A 27173-nucleotide genomic window follows, 5' to 3' on the forward strand; every position below is an offset into this window, starting at 1 on the left:
AAATTCTCCAAGCCAGGCTTCAACAATATGTGAACTGTGAACTTCCAAATGTTCAAGATGGACTTAGAAAAGGCAGAGGAATCAGAAATCAAATTGCCGACATCCACTGGATCATCATAAAAGCAAGAGAATACCAGAAAAACATCTACTTCTGCTTTATTGATTATGCCAAATCCTTTGACTGTGTAGCTCACAACTGCAGAAAATTCATTTTAAGAGATGGGAATACCAGACTACCTTACCTGCCTCCTGAGAAATCTTGGTGCCAGTTAAGAAGCAACAGTTAGAAGCGGACATGGAACAACAGACTGGTTCCAAATTGGGAAAGGAGTACGTCAAGGCTGTATATTGTCACCCTGCTTATTTACCTTATATGCAGAGTTCAGTTCAGTCACGTCCGACTCTTTGCGACCACATGAACCACAGCACACCAGGCCTCCCTGTCCATCACCAACTCCCGTTCACCCAAACCCATGTCCATTGAGTCAATGATGCCATCCAACCATCTCATCCTCTGTCTTCCCCTTCTCCTCCTACCTTCAATCTTTGCCAGCATCAGGGTCTTTTCAATGAGTCAGCTCTTTGCACCAGGTGGCCAAAGTACTGGAGTTTCAGCTTCAACATCAGTCTTTCCAATGAACACCCAGGACTGATCCCCTTTAGGATGGACTGGTTGGATCTCCTTGCAGTCCAAGGGACTCTCAAGAGTCTTGTCCAACACCACAGTTCAAAAGCATCAATTATTCGGTGCTCAGCTTTCTTTATAGTTTAACCTCAGATACGCAAATGACACCACCCTTATGGCAGAAAATGAAGAGGAACTGAAGAACCTCTTGATGAAAGTGAAGGAGGAGAGTGAAAAAGTTGGCTTAAAACTCAACATTCAGAAAATTAAGATCATGGCATCTGGTCCCATCACTTTATGGGAAATAAACGGGGAAACAATGGAAACAGTAACAGACTTTATTTTCTTGGGCTCCAAAATCACTGAAGATGGTGACTGCAGCCATGAAATTAAGACACTTGCTCCTTGGAAGAAAAGCTATGACAAACCAAGACAGCATATTAAAAAGCAGAGACATTAGTTTGCTGACAAAGGTCCTTCTAGTCAAAGCTATGGTTTTTCCAGTGGTCATGTACGGATGTGAGAGTTGGACCATACAGAAAGCTGAACGTTGAAGAATTGATGCTTTTGAACTGTGGTGTTGGAGAAGACTCTTGAGAGCCCCCTGGACTGCAAGGTGATCAAACCAGTGAATCCTAAAGGAAATCAGTCCTGAATATTCATCAGAAGGACTGATGCTGAAGTTGATGAAGTTTGGCCACCTGATGTGAAGAACTGACTCATTTGAAAAGACCCTGATGCTGGGAAAGATTGAAGGCAGGAGGAGAAGGGGACAACAGAGGATGAGATGGCTGGATGGCATCACCGACTCGATGGACATGAGTTTGAGTGAACTCCAGGAGTTGGTGATGGACAGGGAGGCCTGGCGTGCTGCAGTCCATGGGGTCGCAGAGAGTCAGACGTGAATGAACTGAACTGAAATAATGATAATGTTGTCAATTCATCAAGATGACAAACAAATAAATATGCACTCACCAGTGTTACTGTGTTAAGCAAATACTAACAGATTTGAAGAGAGACATAGAGAAGAGAAAAAAAGTGTTTGGATCTTTGATACCCAACTTTCCACAGTGAACAGATCATTCAGAAAGTACATCAGTAAGGGAGTACTAAACTTGAATTATACGTTAGACCAAATGGACTTAACAGGCGAAAACACAGCAGTGCATCCAAAAGCAGCAAAATTCTTCTCAACTGCTCGTTGGACATTCTCCAGGACAGATCATGGTTCACTAAACAAATCTTAGCAAATTTAAGAAGACTGATATCATACTAATTATTAGTGAGTCTGTTATATATTTATGTGTGTGTGTGTGTGTGTATACACACACACACATTTTTTCCATTATGGTTTATCATAGGATAGTGAGTATAATTCTCTGTGCTATACAGTACAACCTTGCTGTTTATCTATTCTATACATAAAAGCTTACATTTGCTAACCCCAACCTCCCACTCTATCCTGCCCTGAACCCCTCCTCCTTGGCAACCACCAGTCAGTTCTGCACATCCGTGATTCTGTTTCTGGTTCATATACAGGTTCATTTCTGTCATATTTTAGGTCTCACATATAAGTGATATCATATTAGCATTTGTCTTCCTCTTTCTGACTTGCTTACTCACATACTAACCACAATGGCAAGAAACCAGAAATGAACAACAGGACAGAGACTAGAAAGTTTACAAATATGTAAAAACTAAACAACATGATCTTAAAAAATCTATAGACCAAGTAAAAAGTTAAAAAAGAAAAAGATTGAATCATGAAGAAGTAAAACAATCTGAACAGATCAATTTACTATTACGGACACTGAAATAGTGCTCAGAAATCTCCCAGCAAATAATACCAGGACTATATGGCTTCACTGGTGATTTCTACCAAGCTTTTTTCCCTCTATCAAATGTTTACAGAACAATTCACACTAATTATTTTCACCTGGGTAAATCTTGTCACTCTGTGGGTGATACACTTTACATTTTACAAATACACTAGGGGACACATATGCACAATATCAAAGATGTTAGAGCTCTTGGTTCTGAATCTTTGAGGTCTTTGAAAATATTTATCAGTTGAGTTCAAACATATTTCAGAAATTTAACATGACTGAGCATACATTAAAAATATGATTCTTTTTTTAAAATTTTATTTATTTTTTTAAATTTTATTTTATTTTTAAACTTTACAAATTGTATTAGTTTTGCCAAATATCAAAATGAATCCGCCACAGGTATACATGTGTTCCCCATCCTGAACCCTCCTCCCTCCTCCCTCCCCATACCATCCCTCTGGGTCGTCCCAGTGCACTAGCCCCAAGCATCCAGTATCGTGCATCGAGCCTGGACTGGCAACTCGTTTCATACATGATATTATACATTTTTCAATGCCATTCTCCCAAATCTTCCCACCCTCTCCCTCTGCAACAGAGTCCATAAGACTGTTCTATACATCAGTGTCTCTTTTGCTGTCTCGTACACAGGGTTATTGTTAGCATCTTTCTAAATTCCATATATATGCGTTAGTATACTGTATTGGTGTTTTTCTTTCTGCCTTACTTCACTCTGTATAATAGGCTCCAGTTTCATCCACCTCATTAGAACTGATTCAAATGTATTCTTTTTAATGTCTGAGTAATACTCCATTGTGTGTATGTACCACAGCTTTCTTTATCCATTCATCTGCTGATGGACATCTAGGTTGCTTCCATGTCCTGGCTATTATAAACAGTGCTGCGATGAACATTGGGGTACACGTGTCTCTTTCCCTTCTGGTTTCCTCAGTGTGTATGCCCAGCAGTGGGATTGCTGGATCATAAGGCAGTTCTATTTCCAGTTTTTTAAGGAATCTCCACACTGTTCTCCATAGTGGCTGTACTAGTTTGCATTCCCACCAACAGTGTAAGAGGGTTCCCTTTTCTCCACACCCTCTCCAGCATTTATTGCTTGTAGACTTTTGGATCGCAGCCATTCTGACTGGTGTGAAATGGTACCTCATAGTGGTTTTGATTTGCATTTCTCTGATAATGAGTGATGTTGAGCATCTTTTCATGTGTTTGTTAGCCATCTGTATGTCTTCTTTGGAGAAATGTCTATTTAGTTCTTTGGCCCATTTTTTGATTGGGTCATTTATTTTTCTGGAGTTGAGCTGTAGGAGTTGCTTGTATATTTTTGAGATCAGTTGTTTGTCAGTTGCTTCATTTGCTATTATTTTTTCCCATTCTGAAGGCTGCCTTTTCACCTTGCTAATAGTTTCCTTTGATGTGCAGAAGCTTTTAAGTTTAATTATGTCCCATTTGTTTATTTTTGCTTTTATTTCCAATATTCTGGGAGGTGGGTCATAGAGGATCCTGCTGTGATGTATGTCAGAGAGTGTTTTGCCTATGTTCTCCTCTAAAAAATATGATTCTTGTAAACTGTTTAGAACATACACAGAAGTAATAAGGAAGAATATCACTGTCTGTTACGAGAGTGTGGAGAGTAATGGAAACCTACAGGAACAAGCCTGGACTGATTATAAGCTCCGCTTGAAAAGCCAGTGTCTTTAATAAGCAGAGGTGACTGTTCATCTTGTTTGCAGTGAAGTTGTTTGCATTGCAGTTTTGGTTGAAAATAAACCAATGGCAACAATGGAGGGTGATTAGCATTTTGTTCTGGGAATGGACAGAAGCCTTTAAAAATGATGTTGTGAATACATACTGATAATTCACAAAGGAAACTGTGATCTGTGTTAATAAAGCATATTATAATTGAATCAGTGATCAGCATTTTTTGTTTATTGTGTGTCTATGTGTGTGGTATGAATTGTGGTGCAACTCACATATTTATATTTTCCCAATTCTCTGAAGTACACTGGTTAAGAGAAAAATTTGACAAAAGCTTATCTACTTTTTCAAATATTCTTTGAGAATAAAAAATCTTTAAATTTTTTTTATTTTTAAAAATTAAAAAAATGTAATAGAATTTTAAAGGTTACTTCCCATTTACGGTTATAAAATATTGCTATTTCCCCCATTTTGTAGACTATACCCTTGAGCCTGTCTTTTTTTTTTTTTTTTTGGCTGTGCCGGGGCTTAGTTGCAGCATGTGGGATCTAGTTTCCTACCAGGGATCAAACTTGGGCCTCCTGCACTGGAAGCATGGGAGTCTTAGCCACTGGATCACCGGGCAAGTCCCCCTCGAGCCTGTCTTACAGCCAACATTGTGCACCCCCACTCTGCAACCCCTACACTGCACCTCCCACCTCCCTCCTGGTCACCACTGGTTTGTTCTCTGTATCTGTGAGTTTGCTTTTTTTCCCTCTAGCTATAGTCACTCATTTGTTATATTTTTCAAACAGTATTTGCCTTACTTCACTTAGCACAATGCCCTGCAAGGCCATCCATGTTGCTGCAAATGGCAAAATTTCATTTTTTTCACTGTTAGGTAGTATTACATTGTGTGTGTGTGTGTGGTGTGTGTGTGTGTGTGTGGTGTGTGTGTGTGTGAATACACATCTTCCTTATCCATTCGTCTGTTGATGGACACTTAGGTTGCTTATATATCAAGGCAATTGTCAGTACTGCTAGTGTAAACACTGGGGTACATCATCTTTTTGAAATAGTGTTTTGGCTTTTTCTTCAATATATATCCAGGAGTGGAATCACTAGGTGATACAGTAATTCTATTTTTAACTTTTTTGAAACTTTAGTATATCCCAATAAGCCTCTCATACTCCACATGCCAGTATATTTAAAATTTTAAGTGATTTTTAAAACAGCCTTTTAAAACAATGTTTTTTGGCTGCATGGGTTGCAGAACCTTAGTACCCCGCCAGGGACTGAACCTGGTTCACAGCAGTGAAGGCGCTGAGTCCTAATCACTGGACTGCCAGGAAATTCCCAGACCAATTAGACTTTAAAATAAGGACATTTAAAACAGACAGAGGAAGACACTACATAATGATCAAAGGATCAATCCAAGAAGAAAATACAACAGTTTTAAGTATTTATGCACCCAAGATAGGAGCACCAAAATACATAAAGCAAGTATTAACTAACATAAGGGAGAAATTGACAGTAACAATAAAAGTAGGGACCTTTGACACCTCACTGATAACACTGGACAGGTCATCCAGACAGAAGATCAATGAGGAAACACTGGCCTTAAATGACACATCACACCAGAAGGATATACACTTCTATATATATATTTAGATATAGATATGCAGTCACTCAGTTGCATCCAATTCTTTGCAACCCCATGGCAGTAGCCCACCAGGCTCCTCTGCCCATGGAATTTCCCAGGGAAGAATACTGGAGTGGGTTGCCATTTTTCGCCTCCAGGAGATTTTCCCTACCCAGCAATTGAACCTGTGTCTCCTACATTGCAGGCAGATTCTTTACCTGCTAAGTCATCAGAGAATATCATATTTAGATGAGCTATTTAAAAAGGCTTCCAAAAAATGAAAGTGCAGGAGCAGATGGCTTCACAAGTGAATTCTGCCAAATATGTAAAGAAGAGTTAATTCCTTTCTTCTCAAACTATTCCCCAAAATTGCAGGGGAAATTGCAGAGTCAGGAATTATAGTTCAGTTCAGTTCAGTCGCTCAGTCGCGTCCAGCTCTTTGCGACCCCATGAATCACAGCACGCCAGGCCTCCCTGTCCATCACCAACTCCCGGAGTTCACTCAGACTTACGTCCATCGAGTCAGTGATGCCGTCCAGCCATCTCATCCTCTGTCATCCCCTTCTCCTCCTGCCCCCAATCCCTCCCAGCATCAGAGTCTTTTCCAATGAGTCAACTCTGCGCATGAGGTGGCCAAAGTACTGGAGTTTCAGCTTTAGCATCATTCCTTCCAAAGAACACCCAGGACTGATCTCCTTTGGAATGGACTGGTTGGATCTCCTTGCAGTCGAAGGGACTCTCAAGAGTCTTTTCCAACACCACAGTTCAAAAGCATCAATTCTTCAGCGCTCAGCTTTCTTCACAGACCAACTCTCACATCCATACATGACTACTGGAAAAACCATAGCCTTGACTAGAAGGACCTTTGTTGGCAAAGTAATGTTTCTGCTTTTGAATATGCTACTAGGTTGGTTATAACTTTCCTTCCAAGGAGTAAGCATCTTTTAATTTCATGGCTGCAATAACCATAGAAGTGATTCTGGAGCCCCCCAAAAATAAAGTCTGACACTGTTTCCACTGTTCCCCCATCTATTTCCCATGAAGTGATGGGACCAGATGCCATGATCTTCGTTTTCTGAATGTTGAGCTTTAAGCCAACTTTTTCACTCTCCTCTTTCACTTTCATCAAGAGGCTTTTTAGTTCCTCTTCACTTTCTGCCATAAAGGTGGTGTCATGGGGGAAATGGTGCAGGAGACTTGGTAACTGAGGACTGGGACATTTGAGGGCATTAGGCACACAAGACATGAGAAATGGGCGGAAGTCCCTGGAATGACGAGAGGACAAAGGGCAAAGGAGGAGGAGGAAACAAAGGATAAAAGGCTTGGGAGAGCAGAAGGGGAGGAGGGCTGGGCTGAGAGTTTGGGATCAGGGGATAGAGGCTTCATGGAGATGAAGGTCTGAAATGCACAGGATGGGTGTGGGAGAGCAGTAAAGAGGCTGAGAAGGGAAAGCCTTAGTTCTAGAGATATCTAAAGGTCACAGGCAGAGAGAGTGAGGTCACCATGGGGAGCAGAGAATGAAGGAGGAGAGGGAAAGAGGCGGGTGATGGCAGTTGCAGCGGGTAGATTGGGGGTCACTAATTTTTTCTATTTACTAACCCCATGACTTGCATTTGAATCATAACCTAACTGTGAACAGTTTCTAGTTTTAGACCTTGAGGTAATAACCTTCTTGACATAAAATACTTGTGATGATCCTTTCAACTGAATATACTGTAAAAGATTAGAGAACCAATGAGTCCACAGGGACACAGTATTTCTTCTTTCCTTCAGGGACACCAGGCGCAAGGTGTGACCACGGAAGCACGACACAGAGACCACCAGGAGGAAATGGGTCCTGCTGAGCACCTGAATGGTCCTGGAAGTGGACTCTCTCTTGGAAGCTGCAGACAAGAACCTATGCCTCATGAGCCCCCTCCTCACTGACCTTCTAAGACCCGAAACAGAAAGCCCAGCCAAGACTGCTAGATTTCTAACTTACGAACTGTAGAATGTTCTTTAAACTGTGAAATGTGTGGTCATATATTAAGGTAGTGATAGAAAATTACAGAGGAACAAGTTTAATTATAAAGTAATACACATTATGAATAATAAAATCAAGTAAAAATGTCCATGAATTAACCACTCCCCCAGAGGTAGTAAAATGTTATCTCCAGATTTCTAGTCGCTACTAAATGTACCCTCCTTGCTGTGCAATTTCCATGTGTCACAAACTGCTTTTGAATTTGTATAGTGCACATCCACCCATACACCACTGCTAAAATACTACGTACATGGTTCAACATTGACATATTGTCAAATCAAACTTTCTGTCAATGAAATCGCTTTCCTTTACCAATGATATTTGAAGGTGATACTTTTGCACCAGTAGCAATGGATCTCCTGCATTCCCAAACAGCGTCTTATTCCATGGTAATTACGAATAAAACGACTTAACCAAAACACTTCGTAATATGCATTTACATAGCTGCACATGTTCTTTTTCCTGCTGTCACAGACGTGGATCTTTGGTTTCTACACATGTGGCTTATCTGGTGAAATTGCTGCACCAACATGCCCGTGCATTTGTGTGTTAGGTGGACAACTGCTAAATTACCTTGCAAATGGATGAGAAGTGTAATATTCTGCCTACTGAGTTCCCACTGTTAAAAGTGATTAAACAAGGAGGCCACTAGGCTGAAGTGACTCTCATGCTTCAGTAGCCTATTTAAGCACACAAAACTTAATATTGAGTCAAGGCATGTTAACCTGAGAACATAAATTAAGAACAGCCAATCACACCCAGCCAACTAGGCTTTCCAAGACCAAGGTGGCTGGGTAAGATACAATCAAATAGTATCCTTGCTTTCATTTGGCATCTTCTCTAGAAAAACTGGACTTCCCTGGTGGCTCAGACAGTAAAGCATCTGCCTACAATGCGGGAGACCCGGGTTCATTCCGTGGGTCGGAAAGATCTCCTGGAGAAGGCAATGGCACCCCGCTCCAGTACTCTTGCCTGGAAAATCCCATGGACATAGGAGCCTGGTAGGCTACAATCCATGGGGTCGCAAAGAGTCGGACACAACTGAGCGACTTCACTTTCCACTTTCCTTTCCTACTCAAACCTGTCCCCTAGTTCCTGCAGATAAAGTGCTCTTAACCACCTTTGATTTGATGCTGCTGGAACTGAAAGGAGGTAGGTTCAGATTAACTCTTGACAACCTGAAATGGGCAGAAATCAGTATTCTAACACACAGTGCTGCATTTCACAGGGAGCACACGCCTCTAGTCCCTGAACACGTCGCTGAGGGGCACGGGGGCCGAGGACCCTCAGTGCAGTCTCTTCCCACTCTTCCTGGCCCCCCTCACTCATGCCAACCTCTCCCCAGCATCTCTGTGCCCTACGATCAGAGACTTCGCCCTTGATAGTAACATCACTCCGCCTGCCTTACCCGTCTCCCACCACACGCCGAACAGCGCACGGAGGACTTCCGGCACATGCCAGCCCCTCCCAGGGCCAAGACATCCCGCCCTGGGCGCAAGACCACCAGTCCCGAATCCCACTGTAATGAGGCCCACACACCTCAGCCTGCAGTTCAGGCAAGCTGGTATCGCAGCATGCAGCACAGACCACTTCTCACTCTGATCTGTGGTTACCCCACCTAGGGTTTTCCCTTTTTGCCTTTTCTTTATCTCAAACCTCCACACAGGCACACACAGGGAATCCAGGTGAAACTCACGGTGACTTGAATCTAGTAACTCTAACAATGCATCTGCCCCAAGAGCAGACTGGAATCAGGGGCGCTGGTCACCCAGGATCAGTCCCACCTCCTGAGTAGCCCATTTGATGCCTCAGATCTCTGTTTCTCATTTGAGGCTTAACATTCGGGCACAGAGTTTCCATCCAGAATATAGTCCCTCTTCTAAAATCAGACTAGCAGAGCCTAATAGGAAATGTCAGTTCAGATTCCGTTTAAAGTGATCACTTAAACGACCAAAAAAGGAAAAACTGTCCTGCCATGGCTCCGCCCCCATTCCTTGGTCACCCTTCTCAGAGCAGCTCAGAGACCAGAGCTCCTGGCAACTCTGCCACCTTTGTGAATGGATCTGGCACTTCCAGTTTTTGATGCTCAGACTCAGTTAAGGAGAGCAAAGGACTTGAAATTTGGTGGGTGGGTTTTATCTTTATTATCTGCCGGAGCCAGCCGGCAAAGTCGATCAGGTCCCGAGAACATGCATGACGCGGTTGAGAAAGAATACTACAGCAAAGATGGGGTCGAGAGGATCAGACACGTCTTCACAAAGGGAAGCGGTCTGACCACGACCTTATTCAGCATCTTATATTTATACAGGAGAGCAAGAGAAAAACAAGACAGTTAGCATTTTTCTTGGCTGACCTATACATCTTACAAAAAGTCACAAGAAATCTTGAGAGCATGGGAATGGCACCCTGTTATTATTTCTTACACCAGATAACATTTCCTTGTGTGTGAGAAGTTTGTCCAGAACTCCAGGTGTCTGCAGTTAATAGTCGCCTAATCTCTGGGGTGGCGGGACAGAGAGCTATGTTTGCAAGTAAACCCTCAAAGACTGAGGCAGCTCCCAGGGCTGTGTCCTTTAGATAAAGGACCCCGTTCTCATGGGCAGCTCCCCGCATCTCCCCCTTTCTTTTTATATAGGCGCACGCTTATGTTCCTTTAACCTCAGACAATTTCCGTAGATGGAAGCCTTTATCACCCATAGATCATCAATCAGTTTTTTAATTAGACAAGGTGCAAGAAATAAAACAGTTAAAATTATTAAGAATAGTCCTCCTATGGCTGCTCCCAAGTACCAAATACTATTGATGGTAGGTACATGTCGAAAAAGTTCTTTAACAAAAGACTCAGCTCTTTTTGCAACATCCAAATCAGGTCTAGGTGCATTCTCAATATTCATTATTTCTTGATGTAGATACAGTAAATCTAAGGAAATATTTTCATTATGCCAAATACCTTCTAAATGAGCTTTCACCTTATCCCAAGCAGTTATACTACCATTATATTTTTGGGGGGTAACACAGATCCATCGAAAATCGGCATGACATTGTACCTGTAATCTCAACTTTATACCTTGAACCTCTTTGCCTAAAAATCTTATAACATCATAAAGGGCATTCAATCAGTCCTCTAGCTTTTTGTCAATATCTTCTTGAGTCCCCAGGGTAGCAGATACATTTTGTGCCAGATTATCAACAAAAGTTGCAGTTTGCACTGATTGTGCCAGGGACAGGGCTGCAGTAATCGAGGAGGCGATAAGGGTTACCAAAGCTATAAATCCCAGAATTATTAACCCTATTCCCCTGCAATAACACATTAAAGCACCCTCTACTTCTCTCCAAAGCTCAAGTCCTTTTTCATCATACCAAGACGCATTAATCTTTACAGGAATCATAACAAAAGCAGGCTATCTTAAGACTAGAACCCTAGTTTGATTAGTAATTCCCCTGACACAGTTAGTCAAAGTACAATTGTTACAAGTTACATTATAATTTCGTGACCCAAGTTGTATATTGATAGATCCTACTAATAAAACATAAGGGTGAGGTACACATGCTCGAGGGTACCTCATGGTGAGATTCCATAAATAACCGTGTCTCACTTTCCATCCCACCTGAAGGTAGGAACCCTCACATCCAAGGGCGGCAGCTAGTTTCCAGATTTCTGTTTGGAACACTTTAGAGCCACCCAAGTTCCAAATACGGGATGCAAACTTTCTATTATCTTGTGCTCCAGGGTTTCTGTTCGAATCTGGAGACCAGTCCCACAATGATTCATTTGTCCCAAATATGTTATAAACCGTGGCAGTCTCATTTCGACACAGTTTCCATGGTGCAGCAGTGACTCTTCCCCTTGTTCCAAAGTCGCAGAAAGGGATATCTAAAGGACCAGTTCCACTACGACGTTAAGGAATTCCAGATTCTTTCGTTACTCCAGGAATATATAGGCGCCAACCATTGTCATAATCAGCATATCCTGACTCCCCAACAAAAAGGCATCCTGTGGAATTAAAATATCTAGACAGACAGATAGGTAAACGATCAAACACTCCATGATAAGAGAAATTAACTTGATTAGGAATAATATGTTTATCTGAAAACCCCCCCAAAGCCACAGTATCATTAGTATAAATGGGAATGGACTGATCCTCCCAGCCCACCGGTTGGAGAAGGGGAGGGTCGGGAAAATAAGCCCAGTAAGCATTTGAATCTTCTTCAGAATGTGCAGTATTAATCTGATTTAAGGCAATTAATAAGGTTATCAGAAAGCTTAAAGGCGATATCGGATCGCCCTGCACAGCAACACGATTCTGTGCCTCTTGCATCAATGCCTGGAGTTGTTGCCGAGATGGTAATTCATCATGCTCTTGAATCGTCAATCTCCTCATCTGGTTTACTAGAGATTGTCTCCACCGTGCGTACCAACCTTTCTGGCAGCCATCACGGCGCTTTGGCATCCTGTGGGAAAACACAAACATGCCCTCGTCCCCAAATTATTACAGGATCTGGTCCATACCATTTTCCCACAAGTGGGTCTTTCCAAAAGACTTTAGGTCTTATTGTTTGCGCATCAAAGTTCCAAAATCGCTGTGCTGCTGAACAGCCACGTATATCCAATTGTAAAAAATTTAGAACAAATAAAGCATGATTTAGAGAGTTGGAGGGGGTACTGACATACAATTCCCCCTTCTTTAGTTTTTGCAATTGATGTTTGAGAGTTTGATGTGCCCATTCAATAATGCCTTGACCTTGAGGATTATAAGGGATACCTGTTTTATGTGAGATAGACAACTGCGTACAAAATAGTTGAAAATTTTTTCCAGTGTATCCTGGACCATTGTCTGTTTTTATGGTCTTAGGGGTTCCCATCACAGCAAAACATTTAATGCAATGAGCTATACAATGTTTGCTAGCTTCTCCGGATTGTAGAGAGGCATGTAAAAAGCCAGAGAAGGTGTCAATAGTAACATGAACAAATTTTTGTTTACCAAATTCAGGAATATGGGTAATATCCATTTGCCATATGTTGTTTGGCAACAATCCTCGGGGATTAACTCCATAATAGGGGACGCTAAAAAATTGAGGACATGTTTGACATTGCTTAACAATCTGTCTGGCAGCATCTCGAGTAATGCCAAATTGAAGTCTTAAGCTATTGCTGTTTTGATGGTGTAAGCTGTGGGAAGTTTTTGCCGTTTGTTCCAATGAAGGAAATATCATACGTGTAGCTTCGTCAGCCAAAGCATTGCCTCGTGCTAAAGGTCCAGGAAGTCCAGAGAGAGCATGAATATGACCGAAATAGCATTTATTAACTCTGGAGCAAATTAAATGCTGTATATCACAAAAAAGAGTTTGGATAGTAGAATTCAGGGTACCAATAAATGGAACAGTCTCAATAGTGTTTAAGGCTCTTATGATATATTGACTGTAGGAATATAAATTAAATGGAGCAGAGATTTGTAATAGAGCCTGAAAAACGGCAAACAGTTCTACTTCTTGAGCAGACTTATAATTAGTATGCCAGGCGGCAGTATTGTCCTGTATAATCAAACTAGCTATTCCATTAGAAGAGCCATCAGTAAATACAGTTAGGGCGTCGGCAAGGGGCTGAGAAACAACGATTTTGGGGAAGAGAAATTGGTGATAGTGAGCAAATTCCAAAATTTTATCCGAGGGGTAATGATTATCAAGCCGTCCACTAAAACCAGCTAAGGCAATAACCCAATTGTCGTGGTGTTCAGTCCCTGTCACCGATTGATATCCGCTGTGATCCCACACTGCTAAGCAAACTCAGATTTCCATAGTAAATAATCCCCTCCAGATAGACAAGCCCGAGCAACCTGTTTCCAATCATTAGGTGGCAGATTTTGATTTCCTAAAGCCTCTATAATAGCCTGAGTAAACGGCGCAGTTGGGCCGTATTGTGCACAAGCCATTTTTAACTCTTTTAGTTGCTTAAAGGGTAGCGGTTCATAATACCTCTGCTGTTGGGCATTTTCAAATACTGGATAGATTCTTGAAAACCCGGGAATATGTTCTCCTTCATCATTAGCTCGCTTAATTGCTTGTTGAAGAAGAGATAATAATATCTCACTTCTAGTTTTTATGTTTTCACCGGGCAAAGAAGCAGGGATAGATATAAGCTCTCGCAGTTCTATGAAAGGCAGACGTGGGTCGAGCCCAGCAAGAACCGAGGGAGGATATGCTGGAGGCGCAGGCTGGCTGGAGTGGGAATCTCCCTGTGCATCCTTTTTAACTGCTATAACAATTTTCTGAATTAAATTCTCCAGCTGTTCTTTGAAAAGCCCTGAATGCTTTAATTCCCCTTTTCCTGAGGGGGGTTGCATGCTAACCATCATCTCCCAAGGCATATCCTCTCTATGGTACTGAGCCGCTTGTTCATTGAACTCTTCCTGTTCATCAGAGCTTAACACATCATCACTCCCTCCAGCCTTACAAGCTGTTCCCTCAGGCACAGCATAAAGTGGCTCAGGCAGAGGGGCGGAAGGCTCTGCAACTTCGGGTTCTATGGAATCCTGGAGGGCCGTTTGAATCTTATGTCCCTCATGTTCAGGATCCAGACAGTCTCTTATGAGAGTCCACAAAGAAAAAGCATCCACAGGGACACGATTGGGACCATGTAAGGAATAATATGTCTGCAATTGTTTTCCTACTTTTTTCCAAGTTTCCAGACTAACTGTTCCTTCCTCTGGGAACCAAGGACAAACTTCTTCTACAAAAAGGAAAAACTTTTCTAGCTGTAACTTATTTACATGAATTCCCCTGCCTTTTAACATAGTTTTCAACATATGTACAAATAACTGGCAGCTACTGCCTTGTCCCATGATTTATTACTCTCGACAATAACACTCCCTGCCCCTTACTTCAAATAATTAGGAATTCCTCGTTACTTACCTCAATCCTGACGGGCAGCGGCTGTCCTCACGCTCCGATTCTCAAGTCCCTGTTCGGGCGCCACCTGCCAGAGCCAGCCGGCAAAGTCGATCAGGTCCTGAGAGTGTGCACGACGCGGCTGAGAAAGAATACTACAGCAAAGATGGGGTCGAGAGGATCAGACACGTCTTCACAAAGGGAAGCGGTCTGACCACGACTTTATTCAGCATCTTTTACAGGAAAGCAAGAGAAAAACAAGACAGTTAGCATTTTTCTTGGCTGACCTATACATCTTACAAAAAGTCACAAGAAATCTTGAGAGCATGGGAATGGCACCCTGTTATTATTTCTTACACCAGATAACATTTCCTTATGCGTGAGAAGTTTGTCCAGAACTCCAGGTGTCTGCAGTTAATAGTCGCCTAATCTCTGGGGTGGCGGGACAGAGAGCTATGTTTGCAAGCAAACCCTCAAGGACTGAGGCAGCTCCCAGGGCTGTGTCCTTTAGATAAAGGACCCCGTTCTCACAGGCAGCTCCCTGGAATTATCCATAATATGGAAAGAGAAGAAACAAAGATAATCTCTACTCCCATGAAGGCAAGCCTGACCTCTAAGTCCTCCTGGTAAAGATGAACACAGAACACCCAGTCCCCAACACTGAAGACCCCATCCCCAACACTGAAGCCTCCGTCCCCAGAAGATTACAACAATCAACTCTCGTAATGTGTGGATCTTAGCACAGTGTCTTTAACACATATGTGTGAGCACGCAGTAAATCCTCATGAAACATTCCTTTCATGAATGCATACATGTTGTTCCCCCACTGTTCAGACTCCACTGCTTTCTCTAGTCCCTACTCATTTTGCAAGTGGTGAGCAGAGAATGTCATCTTTCCAGAAGTTGGTGGTGGGTCTTCACTGGGAGCAGCAGTATTTGTGTTCAGATAGAGTGACTGTGTGTAAGGCACTCAGGCACTGTTCTTGATTTCTCTCGATTAATGCTGCTGGGAATGAGGTCTGGGGGAAGCAACTTCATTGATTGCTCAAATTGCAAATTAATGACCCAGACTTGGAGAGTCATAACCTCTGAGTATTAGGCCCCTATTACTGTTTTTAATGGGATTCAAAAGTGATTCATATAGATGGGAAATTCTGAGCAAAATTCACCAAAGTCATTTTCACCTTTGACTCTCCATTGGGATCATTTCTGTTATTTTTAGAACTCTACAGTCCTCTGTGTTACATCCCCAGAGCTTCTGTCAATTAGTCCTACGTAAGGCCCAGGATCAATGATATCTTAAAGAAGTGGCCCAGGTTACTCTATTGTGACGCTGGGTAAACACTGGGAGGCTCCCAGATTCATTTCTGAGGACCCAGTGGAGGGTGTGGGTGCTGGGGAGGCCTGCTCGGCACAGACGTGAATGGGGGACTGTCAGTCTGCCTCACGCTCCCGGTGTCGTAGTGGAACATTCAGGTGTCTCTAGGAGATGAGGAGAAACTCACACAAACTCCATAAAGGAACTCTGTAAACGCACAGATTTTCCCAGGCCCCCAAAAGCAATGGAAGAAGAGTTAGAACATCCCTTGCTGGGCGTGGGGAAGCCTCTGGTTCTCACTCCGATTGCCATGGAAGATCATCGGAGCAAAAGGAAACCCTTAGAGGATTTAGGAGCATGGGGAGTGGAGCAGGAAAGGGACCTCTGTGACAGCGGGACACAGAGGCCTGGACTTCTCAAAGGAATCCCCAGTGAAGCAGAGCCGCCCAAACCACACTTTAGGCCTCGGCTCCTCCTTCACCTTCGGACATCACCTCTGTGCGATCTGCTTATTCATCCCCACCTACCTGGGTGCATGACTGTTGTCTCCTTTTCTTCACATCCCAGAGCTCTTCTTGGCTCAAAAAAAGGTGACCAGGTTCAGCTTAGAGACAGCAAGACCTGCTTATTAAAAAAAAAAAAAAAAAAAGGGAACATATTACTCATCCTGGGGTTTCTACAATATCCAACCCAGTAATGTTCAGTAGTGGAGAAGGCAGTGGTATCCCACTGCAGTACTCCTGCCTGGGATCCCAGGGACGGAGGAGCCTGGTGGGCTGCAGTCCATGGGGTCGCTAAGAGTCGGACACGACTGAAGCGACTTAGCAGCAGCAGCAGTGTTCAGTAGAGATGACACTATGTAACCAGCAAGAGTTAATTTTAAATTTACACTGGATCTGCTTCAGTGACTTTAACTCTTTTTTATTGTAAACATACATAATTGCCTGCCCCAGGGAGATAACCGGAGCTGCCCACCTGTGAAGGACTGTAAGGAAGTGCAACTAACACATTCCCCTGCCTGAGGCTTGCCGTTCTAGGAGACATTTGCAAGGGTTTAATAGTCTTTTTACGTGGTTTCCTCACCTCCCCCTATCTCCAATCCATAAATAACCTAGCAACCAGGCCCTGAGAAGATGGTTATTACAAGGCACTAGCCTGCCATCTTCTCTGTCAGCCAGCTCCCGAATAAAGTCCCTTCTTGATCCCAACACCTCTGAGTAGAGTGAGCCTGGACTCTGGTAACAGCTGTAAGTTATACAAAATGACTTCACCAAATAGTATTTCCTGACAGCCTCTTTAAAACACTTAGGAAGCATTTCTCATTTGCAGATCCTTAACTCTACTTCCAAGTACTACTCAATCAAAAGTAAGGAATGGTTATTTGATTTTAAGATGTGGGCAACAATATCTTATTTTATTTTAAATATCTAGAATGACCACTCATCTAGAGCGAAAGATGCAGATCGGCTCAAGAAATGAGGACAAGATGAAACATCATGATTTTTTTTTTGCATCAACAAATTATTTTCTTGAAATGATTTCATTTTTAATTTGTGATTATATTACAGCATTTTAAGATACTTGAATATATACTGCTGCTACTGCTAAGTCACTTCAGTTGTGTCCAACTCTGTGCGACCCCATAGACGGCAGCCCACCAGGCTCCCCGTCCCTGGGATTCTCTAGGCAAGAACATGGAGTGGGTTGCCATTTCCTTCTCCAATGCATGAAAGTGAAAGGTGAAAGTGAAGTCGCTCAGTCGTGTCCAACTCTTAGTGACCTCATGGACTGTAGCCCACCAGGCTCCTCCATCCATGGGATTTTCCAGGCAAGAGTACTGGAGTGGGGTGCCATACAGAACTTTTTTTTTTTCCCCTGGAGAAACAAAAAGAAACAAGAAAATAACTGTGAAACAGTAATGGAATTGAAGGAAATTTACACGGATTTCCCTGGTGGTCCGGTGGCTAAGACCCCGCTCTCCCAATACAGGCGGCTGATGTTCAATCTAGTCAGGCAACTGGATTCCATATGTAACTAAGTGTTCGCGTGGTGCAAGGAAGACCCAGCACAGCCCAAATAAAAAAATACATAAATGTATAAATAAATAAAATTTTTAAATTAGAAAAAGGAAATTTATAGAACACTTAATAACAAAAGCCTGAACAAAGATGAGAGGCTTCATTTTCCAAAGGAATCTCCAGGCAAGGGAAATGAAGTAGAGAAAGACAATTCCCATGAAACGCGATGGTTCATGCACAGTTCTCAGTAGACCCCTCCAAGACCCTGTTAATGGTAATTGGAAAATTATTATCTTTTCAGTTGAGGAATCTGGCCAACTGCCCCTGATTCAAGTGAACAAAATTAACATCAGCTGTGCTGGGACAAATTGCTATTAGCTGCCTGCATGCAGGACTCATCGCCATTGTTGGGACAGTTTTGCAAAATAAAAAAGTGAATGAAAACATTAACCCTTGAAACATTAATCTGCTTATGAGAACAGGGTTAACAGCTCATTTAAAATCACATGTAACTCTCAAGTCCTGTACTGTCGTGTATTTTGAATAGAAAGTCTTTCCTTGAGGCAACTGAGAGCTCTCTTTGTTTTTTAGAACTCTGTGTTATTTCTAGGCCATACAGCAATCAGCTTTATCGGAGCATTTTCGTTATCCTTGTCTGTATAGACCAGGAGTCCCCAGCCTCTAGGATCTGACGCCTAATTATTTGAGGTGGAACTGATAGAATAATAATAGAAATAAAGTGCAGGATAAACGTAAAGCACTTGACCCATCCGGAAACCACCCCCTGTCCCCGATCCATGGAAAAATGGTCTTCCATGAAATCAGTTCCTGGTGCCAAAAAAAGGTTGTGAACCAATGACGTAGACTGATGCTGAATCCAAACAGGACCTAGATATTACATACTCTCCTTCTTCACTGATGTCCCACGACCTACCCTTATATTCAGCAGGCATCTTCTGTATTAACGCATCCCCAAGTTAATAAGAAAAAAGAACATTTTCAACATGTGCACATCAGTAACTCATGGCAGGAATTTGTCATGCTCTAAAGGGAGCCTGTGGAGAAGGCAATGGCACCCCTCTCCAGTACTCTTGCCTGGAAAATCCCATGGACGGAGGAGCCTGGTGGGCTGCAGTCCATGGGGTCGCTAAGAGTCGGGCACGACTGAGCGACTTCACTTTCACTTCTCACTTTCGTGCATCGGAGAAGGAAATGGCAACCCACTCCAGTGTTCTTGCCTGGAGAATCCCAGGGACGGGGGAGCCTGGTGGGCTGCCGTCTATGGGGTCGCACAGAGTCGGACACGACTGAAGCGACTTAGCAGCAGCAGCAGCAAAGGGAGCCTGGATGGAGAAAATGGAGAGAAGACAGTGGGATATCCTAAAGACCTAACCTTGGCTATCATTAGGAGGAAAAAAAGTATCAAAAGTAAATGTTAGGCAGGACCACCAGAGATACAGAAGTAAATGTTTACAAGGTCTGAATACGTGGGACTTCAGCAAGAAAAGAGGACACAGCTGCTGATCTGAGTCACAAATTTTATCTGAGAAGCTACCGTTTCTTCCTCTTTCTCCTCCATTTCTAAGTTTCTTTCTCAGATGCTATTATATAGAGAAATCACACCTGTACATCTTTGAAGGCATTATCAGCACAGCATTTTCACCTGCTACCTATACACTCAGGAGGCCTGTGAAGTGCAGAAAGACCACACTGCTCTGTCCTTTGCCACGTGGCATATTCAGGAGAAACGAGCTTCTATAGGGAGACCACAAGGTAACGTTCTCCTTCCCCGTTTTCATATGCCCTTCCGTCTCACGGTCCACTATGCTGCCACAGCAATGGGGAGGGTGGGGAGCACTGACCTGGCCCACCCACACAGACTCTGTTACCTTGAATCAAAGGTTATCAAGCAAAGGTTACTCAAGTCTCACACCACAACAATACGACAGCCCCCCTGCATAATCCTGGTTTCATCTGGGAATTGCCTGGAAAACGTAATTAGTATTCTATATAGATTATGTTGGTCACCTAAAACTATGTTATACAATTTTGTGAATCAAATACAATATTGAACGTCAACTATGTGTGTGTGTTAGTCACTCAAATTGTGTCCAACTCTGTGACCCTATAGACCGTAGCCAGCCAGGCTCCTATGTTCCTGGGGTTCTCCAGTCAAGAAGACTGGAATGGGTTGCCATTTCCTTCTCCAGGGGTTCTTCCTGACCCAGATTGGAACCTGTGTCTCCTGCATGGCAGAGAGATTCTTTGCCACTGAGTCACACGGGAAGCCAAATGTCAACTATATTTTTTAAAAAATGTACTCTCGCCCAGACCAATAGACAGAATCTGAGAGGAGTCACAGGAGATAGTAGTAATTAAAACTCACCTAGTCATCTTTACTAGTAAGCCTAGGGTTAAAAGCACTTATGCAAATCTTGCCTCTCAAACTTGAATATGCATACAAAGCAGTCCGCATCCAAGGAAGAAACTGATGCTGCAGGTTTGGAGTGGGGCCCATCAACTGGCATCTTTAACAAGCTTCTTCCTTGTGTCTGCTGCTCGCCTAGACCGTTTTGAGTAGCAGTGGAGCAAGCAGGCACACCACACCTCAGCCATGACCACCAAATACCCTGTCTCAGGACAACTACTGTCGTCGCCACCAAAGACCACCATATCACGTCTTGAAGGCTCACATGCCTGGCTGGCACTTTAGGGCATACGGAAGCCTAATGAAGGCTGTAACACCTGAGTAAGTTTCTGCTTGGAACACATGTATATCGTCATCAGGGCAATGACTACTGAGTCTCCACTGTGCGTTTGCAGTAGGTTATACTGCGCTGTTTTGGACATCTCACAGTTGTTATTAGAGTTAACCGTTACGATACCCGAGGGTTTGGGCATTAGGAGTCTCACAATAACCATGATGATGTAGGTAGAGACTCACCTATTTTTCTGTTTCTCTATCATTGACTTTTATTTTTAATATTTGCATACAATAGAGACTACCTACAGATGGCTGGAGGAATACAGAAAGGAAGGCTATCTTAGTTCAGAGTTGTTTTTAGAAATTTATTATTTTGTGTTTACTTTTACTCTTTTCTTTTCTAATAGTGAAGGAGGAAACAGAACAGGGCCAGACAGTGGACTTTGAGCTGTATGCCCAGTATCTGGAAACGACATACCAACTGGAAACCAGACCCTGCTGCGCCGCCCCCCCCCCCGCCCCCCACACCTGCCCATGGAAGAGCCCCAGGGCTTGTACCTAGACTCTCTGCCGCCTAAAACAATACCCTAATTATTTGTGTAACCCGAATAGAATCATACATTCTATTATGCTTACTGGGGTATGATCACAGGACTATTGATAATTGTCCACTGTTATTAATTGACCACCTAGGCTTAAGGCATATGAATCACAGGGGAACTTTGATTGTGTCTTTCTTTTCCTTTCTTCAGACTAGTTTCAGAGAATTTGGGGAGGTGGGTTTTAGCACGTACACTTAGGGTATATAAGGTTTTCATAAAAGCTGGTCGGGGTCCTTGGCTAAGAGGAGACTCTGCCTTGGCCCCGCCGGTGTAATAAACTGCACTCCGCTATCTGCATTGTCCTTCTGAGTGAGTTTGTTTCCCGAAACACGTGGCTACAACAATACGGTACAAGATTTAAGTTCTTAAGTAAAAGCCAATTAGCTTTCCTGACTAGGTGTATTTTTTATACTCCCATAACTCAAAGGACATGAGTTTGAGCAAGTTCCAGGAGTGGGTGATGAAAGGGAAGCCTGGCGAGCTGCAGTCCATGGGGACGCAAAGAGCAACACGGGACACGACTGAGCGACTGAACTGCAGCTATACAGGGTAATTTTTATTCCTCTATGTTCTCACTAAAATTTGATATGACCCATTTTTGGTTTATTTTTTAATTTAGGCACCCAGAAATTTGAGGTGCATCTTTTTCTGTTTCCCTGGTCTAGCATAAAGAAAATGTGACATATTTATACACACACACACACATATATTTTACTCAGTCTTACAAAAAGAGACATCCTTCCACTTCAGACAATGTGAATGAAACGGAAAAACATTACTCTAAGCTGAAAAAGCGAACGCAGAAAGGAAAATAGTGTGTCCTCTCAATTTTGTGTAGAATCTACTAAAGTCTAATTCACAGACCAGCAGGCTGTCTGGCCACTGAGGCACTTGCCAGGCTGGAAATGCCCCCAACACATGCTGTAGTCAGACCTCTGCCCCCTTTGTGAGGCGTGCCGAGAGTCAGAGCCGCCTGGTAACCAACAACCATTACTCTGGGCATCGCCTTGTTGTTCACCACTCATGCCCCATCTCAGAGCCTGCAAGTCTCACCTGGGAGCCGCAGTTGCGTTCCGCCGGCGCTCCTGCGCCCTCTTGCGGCTATCCTCTCTAACGACCACTCCCATCCCTTCCTCCTGACCGCCCAGCCCCAGGGGCTTGCTTGGCCTTGGGCACCTTCCAGCCTGATTTCGTTCCTCTTCTCCCTCTAAGTGCAACGAAGTCTCTACATAGGGGCGTATTTCTCTCTCAAAGTCTTCCGGAGCACTCACTCACCTCTCCCTTCTCCACCACACTACTCCGTTCACCCTTCCGCCTCCACCTCTGGAACCCACGGGGCAGCACTTCTTAAGTTCCAGCCCCCAGCCTCCCTCCAGCCTGGATTCTTCCCGGAGCCCGGAAAGTTCTGGGGCTGGAAGCCAGGCTTCCAGGTCGCTGGTTGCGGGATCATACCGGGAAGGCGAGGAAAGGATGGGGAACTGGAACTTTCAAGCCCATCCACCTCCTTCCAGTGGAAGGAGGAAGGCATCATTTTAATAGTACTTTTCAGGGGTCAGCCTGCTCCCCCACGCTATGGTGATTAATACTCACTTGAGGCGGCAGGGACGACCTCTTAACTGTCTCCCTCGATTCCGCCAGAAAGGTCCGGGGCGTCTGTGATACCGCTGGTCCCGACCTCTTTTCTGGGCGGAGGCCAGCGCTCCAGGGGTCCCTTCAGTCCAATCCCCGCTCCCCTGCCCTCGGTACTTGCATCTCAGAGAGGAAGGAGCGCAGAGAGATTTGGCTGAATCCAGGGACCTGCTAGCCTAGGGATGAATTTTAAGCCAGAACGTCCCAAGACGCAAGTGGAGTGAAGTGAAAGTTGCTCAGTCGTGTCCGACTCTTTGCGACCCCACGGAAAGTCCATGGAAGTCTCCAGGCCAGGATACTGGAGTGGGTAGCCTTTCCCTTGGCCGGCGGATCTTCCCAACCCAGGGATCGAACCCAGGTCTCCCGTAATGCAGGCTGATTCTTTACCAGCTGAGCCACAAGGGAAGCCAAGACGCAATTAAAAGTTATTAGAACCTCCTGTAAGAGGGGGAGGGGAGGTTAGGAGGCTGAGGCCCACCGCAACGAGTCCAGCCTCGGAGGACCCCCGCACAGCCTCCCCCGACCCCCAGCTTTCCCGCCTTCAGGAAGAGGGGCGCTGCGACTTCAGCCCGGACTCTGCACCTGCCGCTCCCCAACTCCAGTTAGGACGCGCAAGTCGGCCCTCTCCCCACCCCGGGAGGCCCGAGTCAGCCGGGCGGAGGGTACCGGCGACAGGACGGACCGAAGTTCCCCCGGAGACGCCGCGCGTAGCTCTTCCTAAACAGCAGCAGCGACTGCGAGCGACCCCGCGCGCCGCGCGCAGCAGCCGGGGACGCGCCGCAGGGGCCGGACCCACTTACCCGGCGCGCGGCCCCGAGGGCTGACGGGTTTTGGCCGGAGCGGTGAGGCTTTGGGTGGGGTCGGGGGTCGGGGTGTGGGTCAGAGTCACGCCCTCCCCCTCTTCGTTTCCGGGGCGGTGAAGCGACGAGACGCCGAGACGCGAACTGAGGCTCGGCGCGGATCCCCGGGGGGCGGGGCCGCGTGGCCTCGGGTCAGGCGCTCCAGCCTAACTGCCTTCAGGTGTCCCGGAGGACGGTTGACCGCAGTGTCCTGGGATTTAGGTGTTGCTCCATCCTGGATGACACTTATGGTACAAAAGAGTATGGACGGCTCAGAAGCGGGTTGAAGATTTCTATCACAATAGGTAGGACAGGGGGCCGAATTAATAGACGGCTTTGTATTCCTTGAAAGCATCTTGTCGGCTTTAGTTTTTAGACATTGGGAAGTCATAGGTTTTTAAAGCATGGGTGACTTGACTTGTGGGTTTTGTCAGGAAGTATTCTGGCAGCACTGTGTAGAGTGGTAGGGGAGGATTTTAGGAGGGCATCCCGATTGCACTTAGTTGATTAAATGGGAAGGAAAGCTTTTCTTTTAGACGCTTGGCTTTTTTTTTTTTTTTTTAAGGTGAAGTTTTTTACATGCAAGATATTTGAGATCTTTATGGACCAAAGGAAAGGGAGATGAACACGGGAGAATAGTTGGTGGTGTGGAACTGCGGACAGCTCCAATTGATGTCTAAGATTGAGGATTCTCCCAAGATGGTGGCTGAGTTGATGTACTGTGGGAAAGAAAGACTTTCTGGAAAGTCCAAGAGGTGTATTTGGGAATAAATGCTGCTTAGGTTACATAGTTACTTAACAGGATCTGTGATAAGACGGAATGACCTGAGAAACAGAGTTAGGAAAACAAGAACAATTTTAGGGCATATTCTGTCACACTTGACTGGCTTTTTCTCAGCCTGTTTGGCTCTGATGAGCAGTGATGTGTGTCTCCAAGGTGTTCACAGGGGTACTCACACCCTCAGAACATTCCAGGCGTTCTTGTAGGAGTGAGAAAGTGGTAAGAGTGTTAGTATTCTAAGCAGATTAATCTCTCTCCTCTGATCAACTTGCAGATTTTAGTATTTTTTGTAATATTAGAAGAAAAATGGCTTAAAGTTCCCTGCTGCTGCTGCTGCTAAGTCGCTTCAGTCGTGTCCAACTCTGTGCAACCCCAGAGACGGCAGCCCACCAGGCTGCCCCGTCCCTGGGATTCTCCAGGCAAGAACACTGGAGTGGGTTGCCATTTCCTTCTCCTAGACTCACTTATTTTTCAAATACTTACTATTCTGGAGCTTTGGTAAATCCTCTTCACTCTCACCTTTGGAAAATAGGCTCTCCCAGCTTTCACTTCTACACCTTAGTGAGCAAATTACAATTTTGTGTGTGCGCTGTTTTCATAAAATTTGTATGACTAGCTTCCTGTATAGTAGAAGCAAAACATATACAAAGTTTAAAAGGGAAAATTAACCAGTAATTAAGAGCATTTCATAAAACAGCTTTTTGTGTGTGTGTGAATATTTCTCTTAAATGTGTTTTGAGCAAATGCTGTCATGGAAAGTGTGTTGTTTTTCTTAACCTGGCTATAATTTGTATGATCTATCCGCTGAAAGGGCCTAGAAGCAGTGGTAGGCTATTAGCAATGAGTGTACCTTGAGACAAGATCTTGGTTTCTAAAAAAAACATCTCCTGCTGAAAGGACCTGGCACTTGCAGAAATGGCTGATTCCAGGGCTGGTGAGGGAAAGTACATGCTGGAACATCTTGTGCCAGAAAGCAAGAAAGCGGTCAAACAAATGGCGAGGGCATGTCAAAGCGATGCAGGAATCAGGTTTATGGAGTTCTAATTTAACGTGTCTGGAACTACTGGATATCAAAATAAAATGGATTATAGACCTCTTAAATAGGAATCCATATTTTAATATGTAAGTCAATACATGGGTGTAGGAGAAGCTTCTGCTTACTGTCAACTAATAAGTTTGTTAGCATGAAAGAGAAAAATCATTTTGTAGCCGTTAATGGCAGTAAGTGTTTCAGACAGTCATCAGTGGTTGTTAAAGCTGGAAAGTGACGTTTTATGAGGAATAGGCATTTACATAGTCCAAAAGATTTCCTCCACAAATTACCTATTGATAATAAAGCAAGAAATGATAACTTCACAGTGGAGAAACTGCCCTTTAACCGAGTGATCAAGGTTAATATTAAATGTGTGGGACTTTCTGATAAACTGTACCTCCTGGTGTGATGCATTAAAGTGAAGTGAAACTCGCTCAGTTGTGTCCAACTCTTTGCGACCCCATGGACTATACGGTCTGTGGAATTCTCCAGGCCAAAATGCTGGAGTGAGTAGCCTATCCCTTCTCCAGGGGATCTTCCCGACCCAGGAATTGAACTGGGGTCTCCTGCATTGCAGGTGGATTCTTTACCAACTGAACTATCAGGGAAGCCCATGATGCATTAAGGAGGATACAATATCATTTCTATGATATTTCTGCCCCAGATGCATAATGCTGAGTCTCATCATGCGGAAGTATTAGGCAGACCTCAACTGAGGGATGTTCCATGAAATAGCCAACTTAGAGCCTTCAAAAATGTCAGTGTCCTCAAAGACAGAGGCCGAGAAATTAACTGTTCCACATTAATGAAGACTAAAAACTAAAGACTCAAATACATGAAAATAAAATGCCTTGTGTTATCTTAGGTCAGATCCTGGATCAGGAATACAAAAGTTGCTATATAAGACTTTATTTGGATAACTGGTAACATTTGAGGTCTATAGATTAGATAATTATATTTTATCAGTGTTAAATTTCCTGATTTTGATCATGGTACTGTGATTATACAAGTGAATGTCTCTGCTCTTAGGAAAGAGATCCCGAAGGTTATCTTACGACTTATTTTTAAAAGGTTTAGAGAGAGAGAGAGAGAAAGCAATAAAGTGTATTGGGCAAAGTGTTAAGAGTTGGTGAATCTGGGTGAACGGTATGCAGGTGTTCTATGCCAGCCGTACACATTTTAAATTTGCAATTAATTCAAAATAAAACATGTATATTTGTACCTTTCAGTGTATCTTGTCTATGCCAGAATTCTTATTACACTGGAATGTATAAAACTAACCATTAAAAAGACTTAACCTTGCTTCTCCTGAAGAGTCAATCAGTGAATGCTATTCAGACATGTTCAAGTAGCCTTGAGGAGAGTTTCAAAACAGACCTGTCCGCTCTTCTCCATGTAATTCGTGTCAGGATGATGAATGTGTGAGGGCAGTCAAGATAAGCTTCCTGAGGAGTATACTTTGAGTAACAGTCCTTTTTTTATTTTAAAGCATTATCAGTCTTTTCTTTCACATTCTGAGCCTCTGAACCTATATCGTTAGTTTTCCATACCTATAT

General features: G+C 43.8%; 1 protein-coding gene across 6 annotated transcripts; it reads right to left on the minus strand.

Moving 5' to 3' along the window:
- Positions 1 to 10701: 10701 nt before the first annotated feature.
- On the minus strand, positions 10702 to 24271 carry LOC133235068 (endogenous retrovirus group K member 7 Gag polyprotein-like). 6 transcript variants are annotated; one of them, XR_009732432.1, is made up of 4 exons: positions 23765 to 24271; positions 16539 to 16632; positions 12229 to 14926; positions 10702 to 11819 (listed from the first exon to the last, which is right to left on the minus strand). XR_009732432.1 is itself a non-coding variant. In XM_061395956.1 (3 exons), exon 3 carries the CDS (start codon positions 14645 to 14647, stop codon positions 13583 to 13585), a length of 1065 nt encoding a protein of 354 aa, XP_061251940.1. In that variant the 5' UTR covers positions 14648 to 14926; positions 16539 to 16632; positions 23765 to 24271; the 3' UTR covers positions 10702 to 13582. The 6 variants fall into 6 exon arrangements, 4 of the variants coding, with proteins under 4 accessions (XP_061251940.1, XP_061251941.1, XP_061251942.1 ...); XR_009732433.1 differs by having other exon boundaries at positions 10702 to 12260; positions 14718 to 14926; positions 23765 to 23939; XM_061395956.1 differs by having other exon boundaries at positions 10702 to 14926.
- Positions 24272 to 27173: the final 2902 nt, after the last annotated feature.

The sequence above is a fragment of the Bos javanicus genome, chromosome 22 (assembly GCF_032452875.1).
Source record: "Bos javanicus breed banteng chromosome 22, ARS-OSU_banteng_1.0, whole genome shotgun sequence".
NCBI classification, from domain to species: Eukaryota; Metazoa; Chordata; class Mammalia; order Artiodactyla; family Bovidae; genus Bos; species Bos javanicus.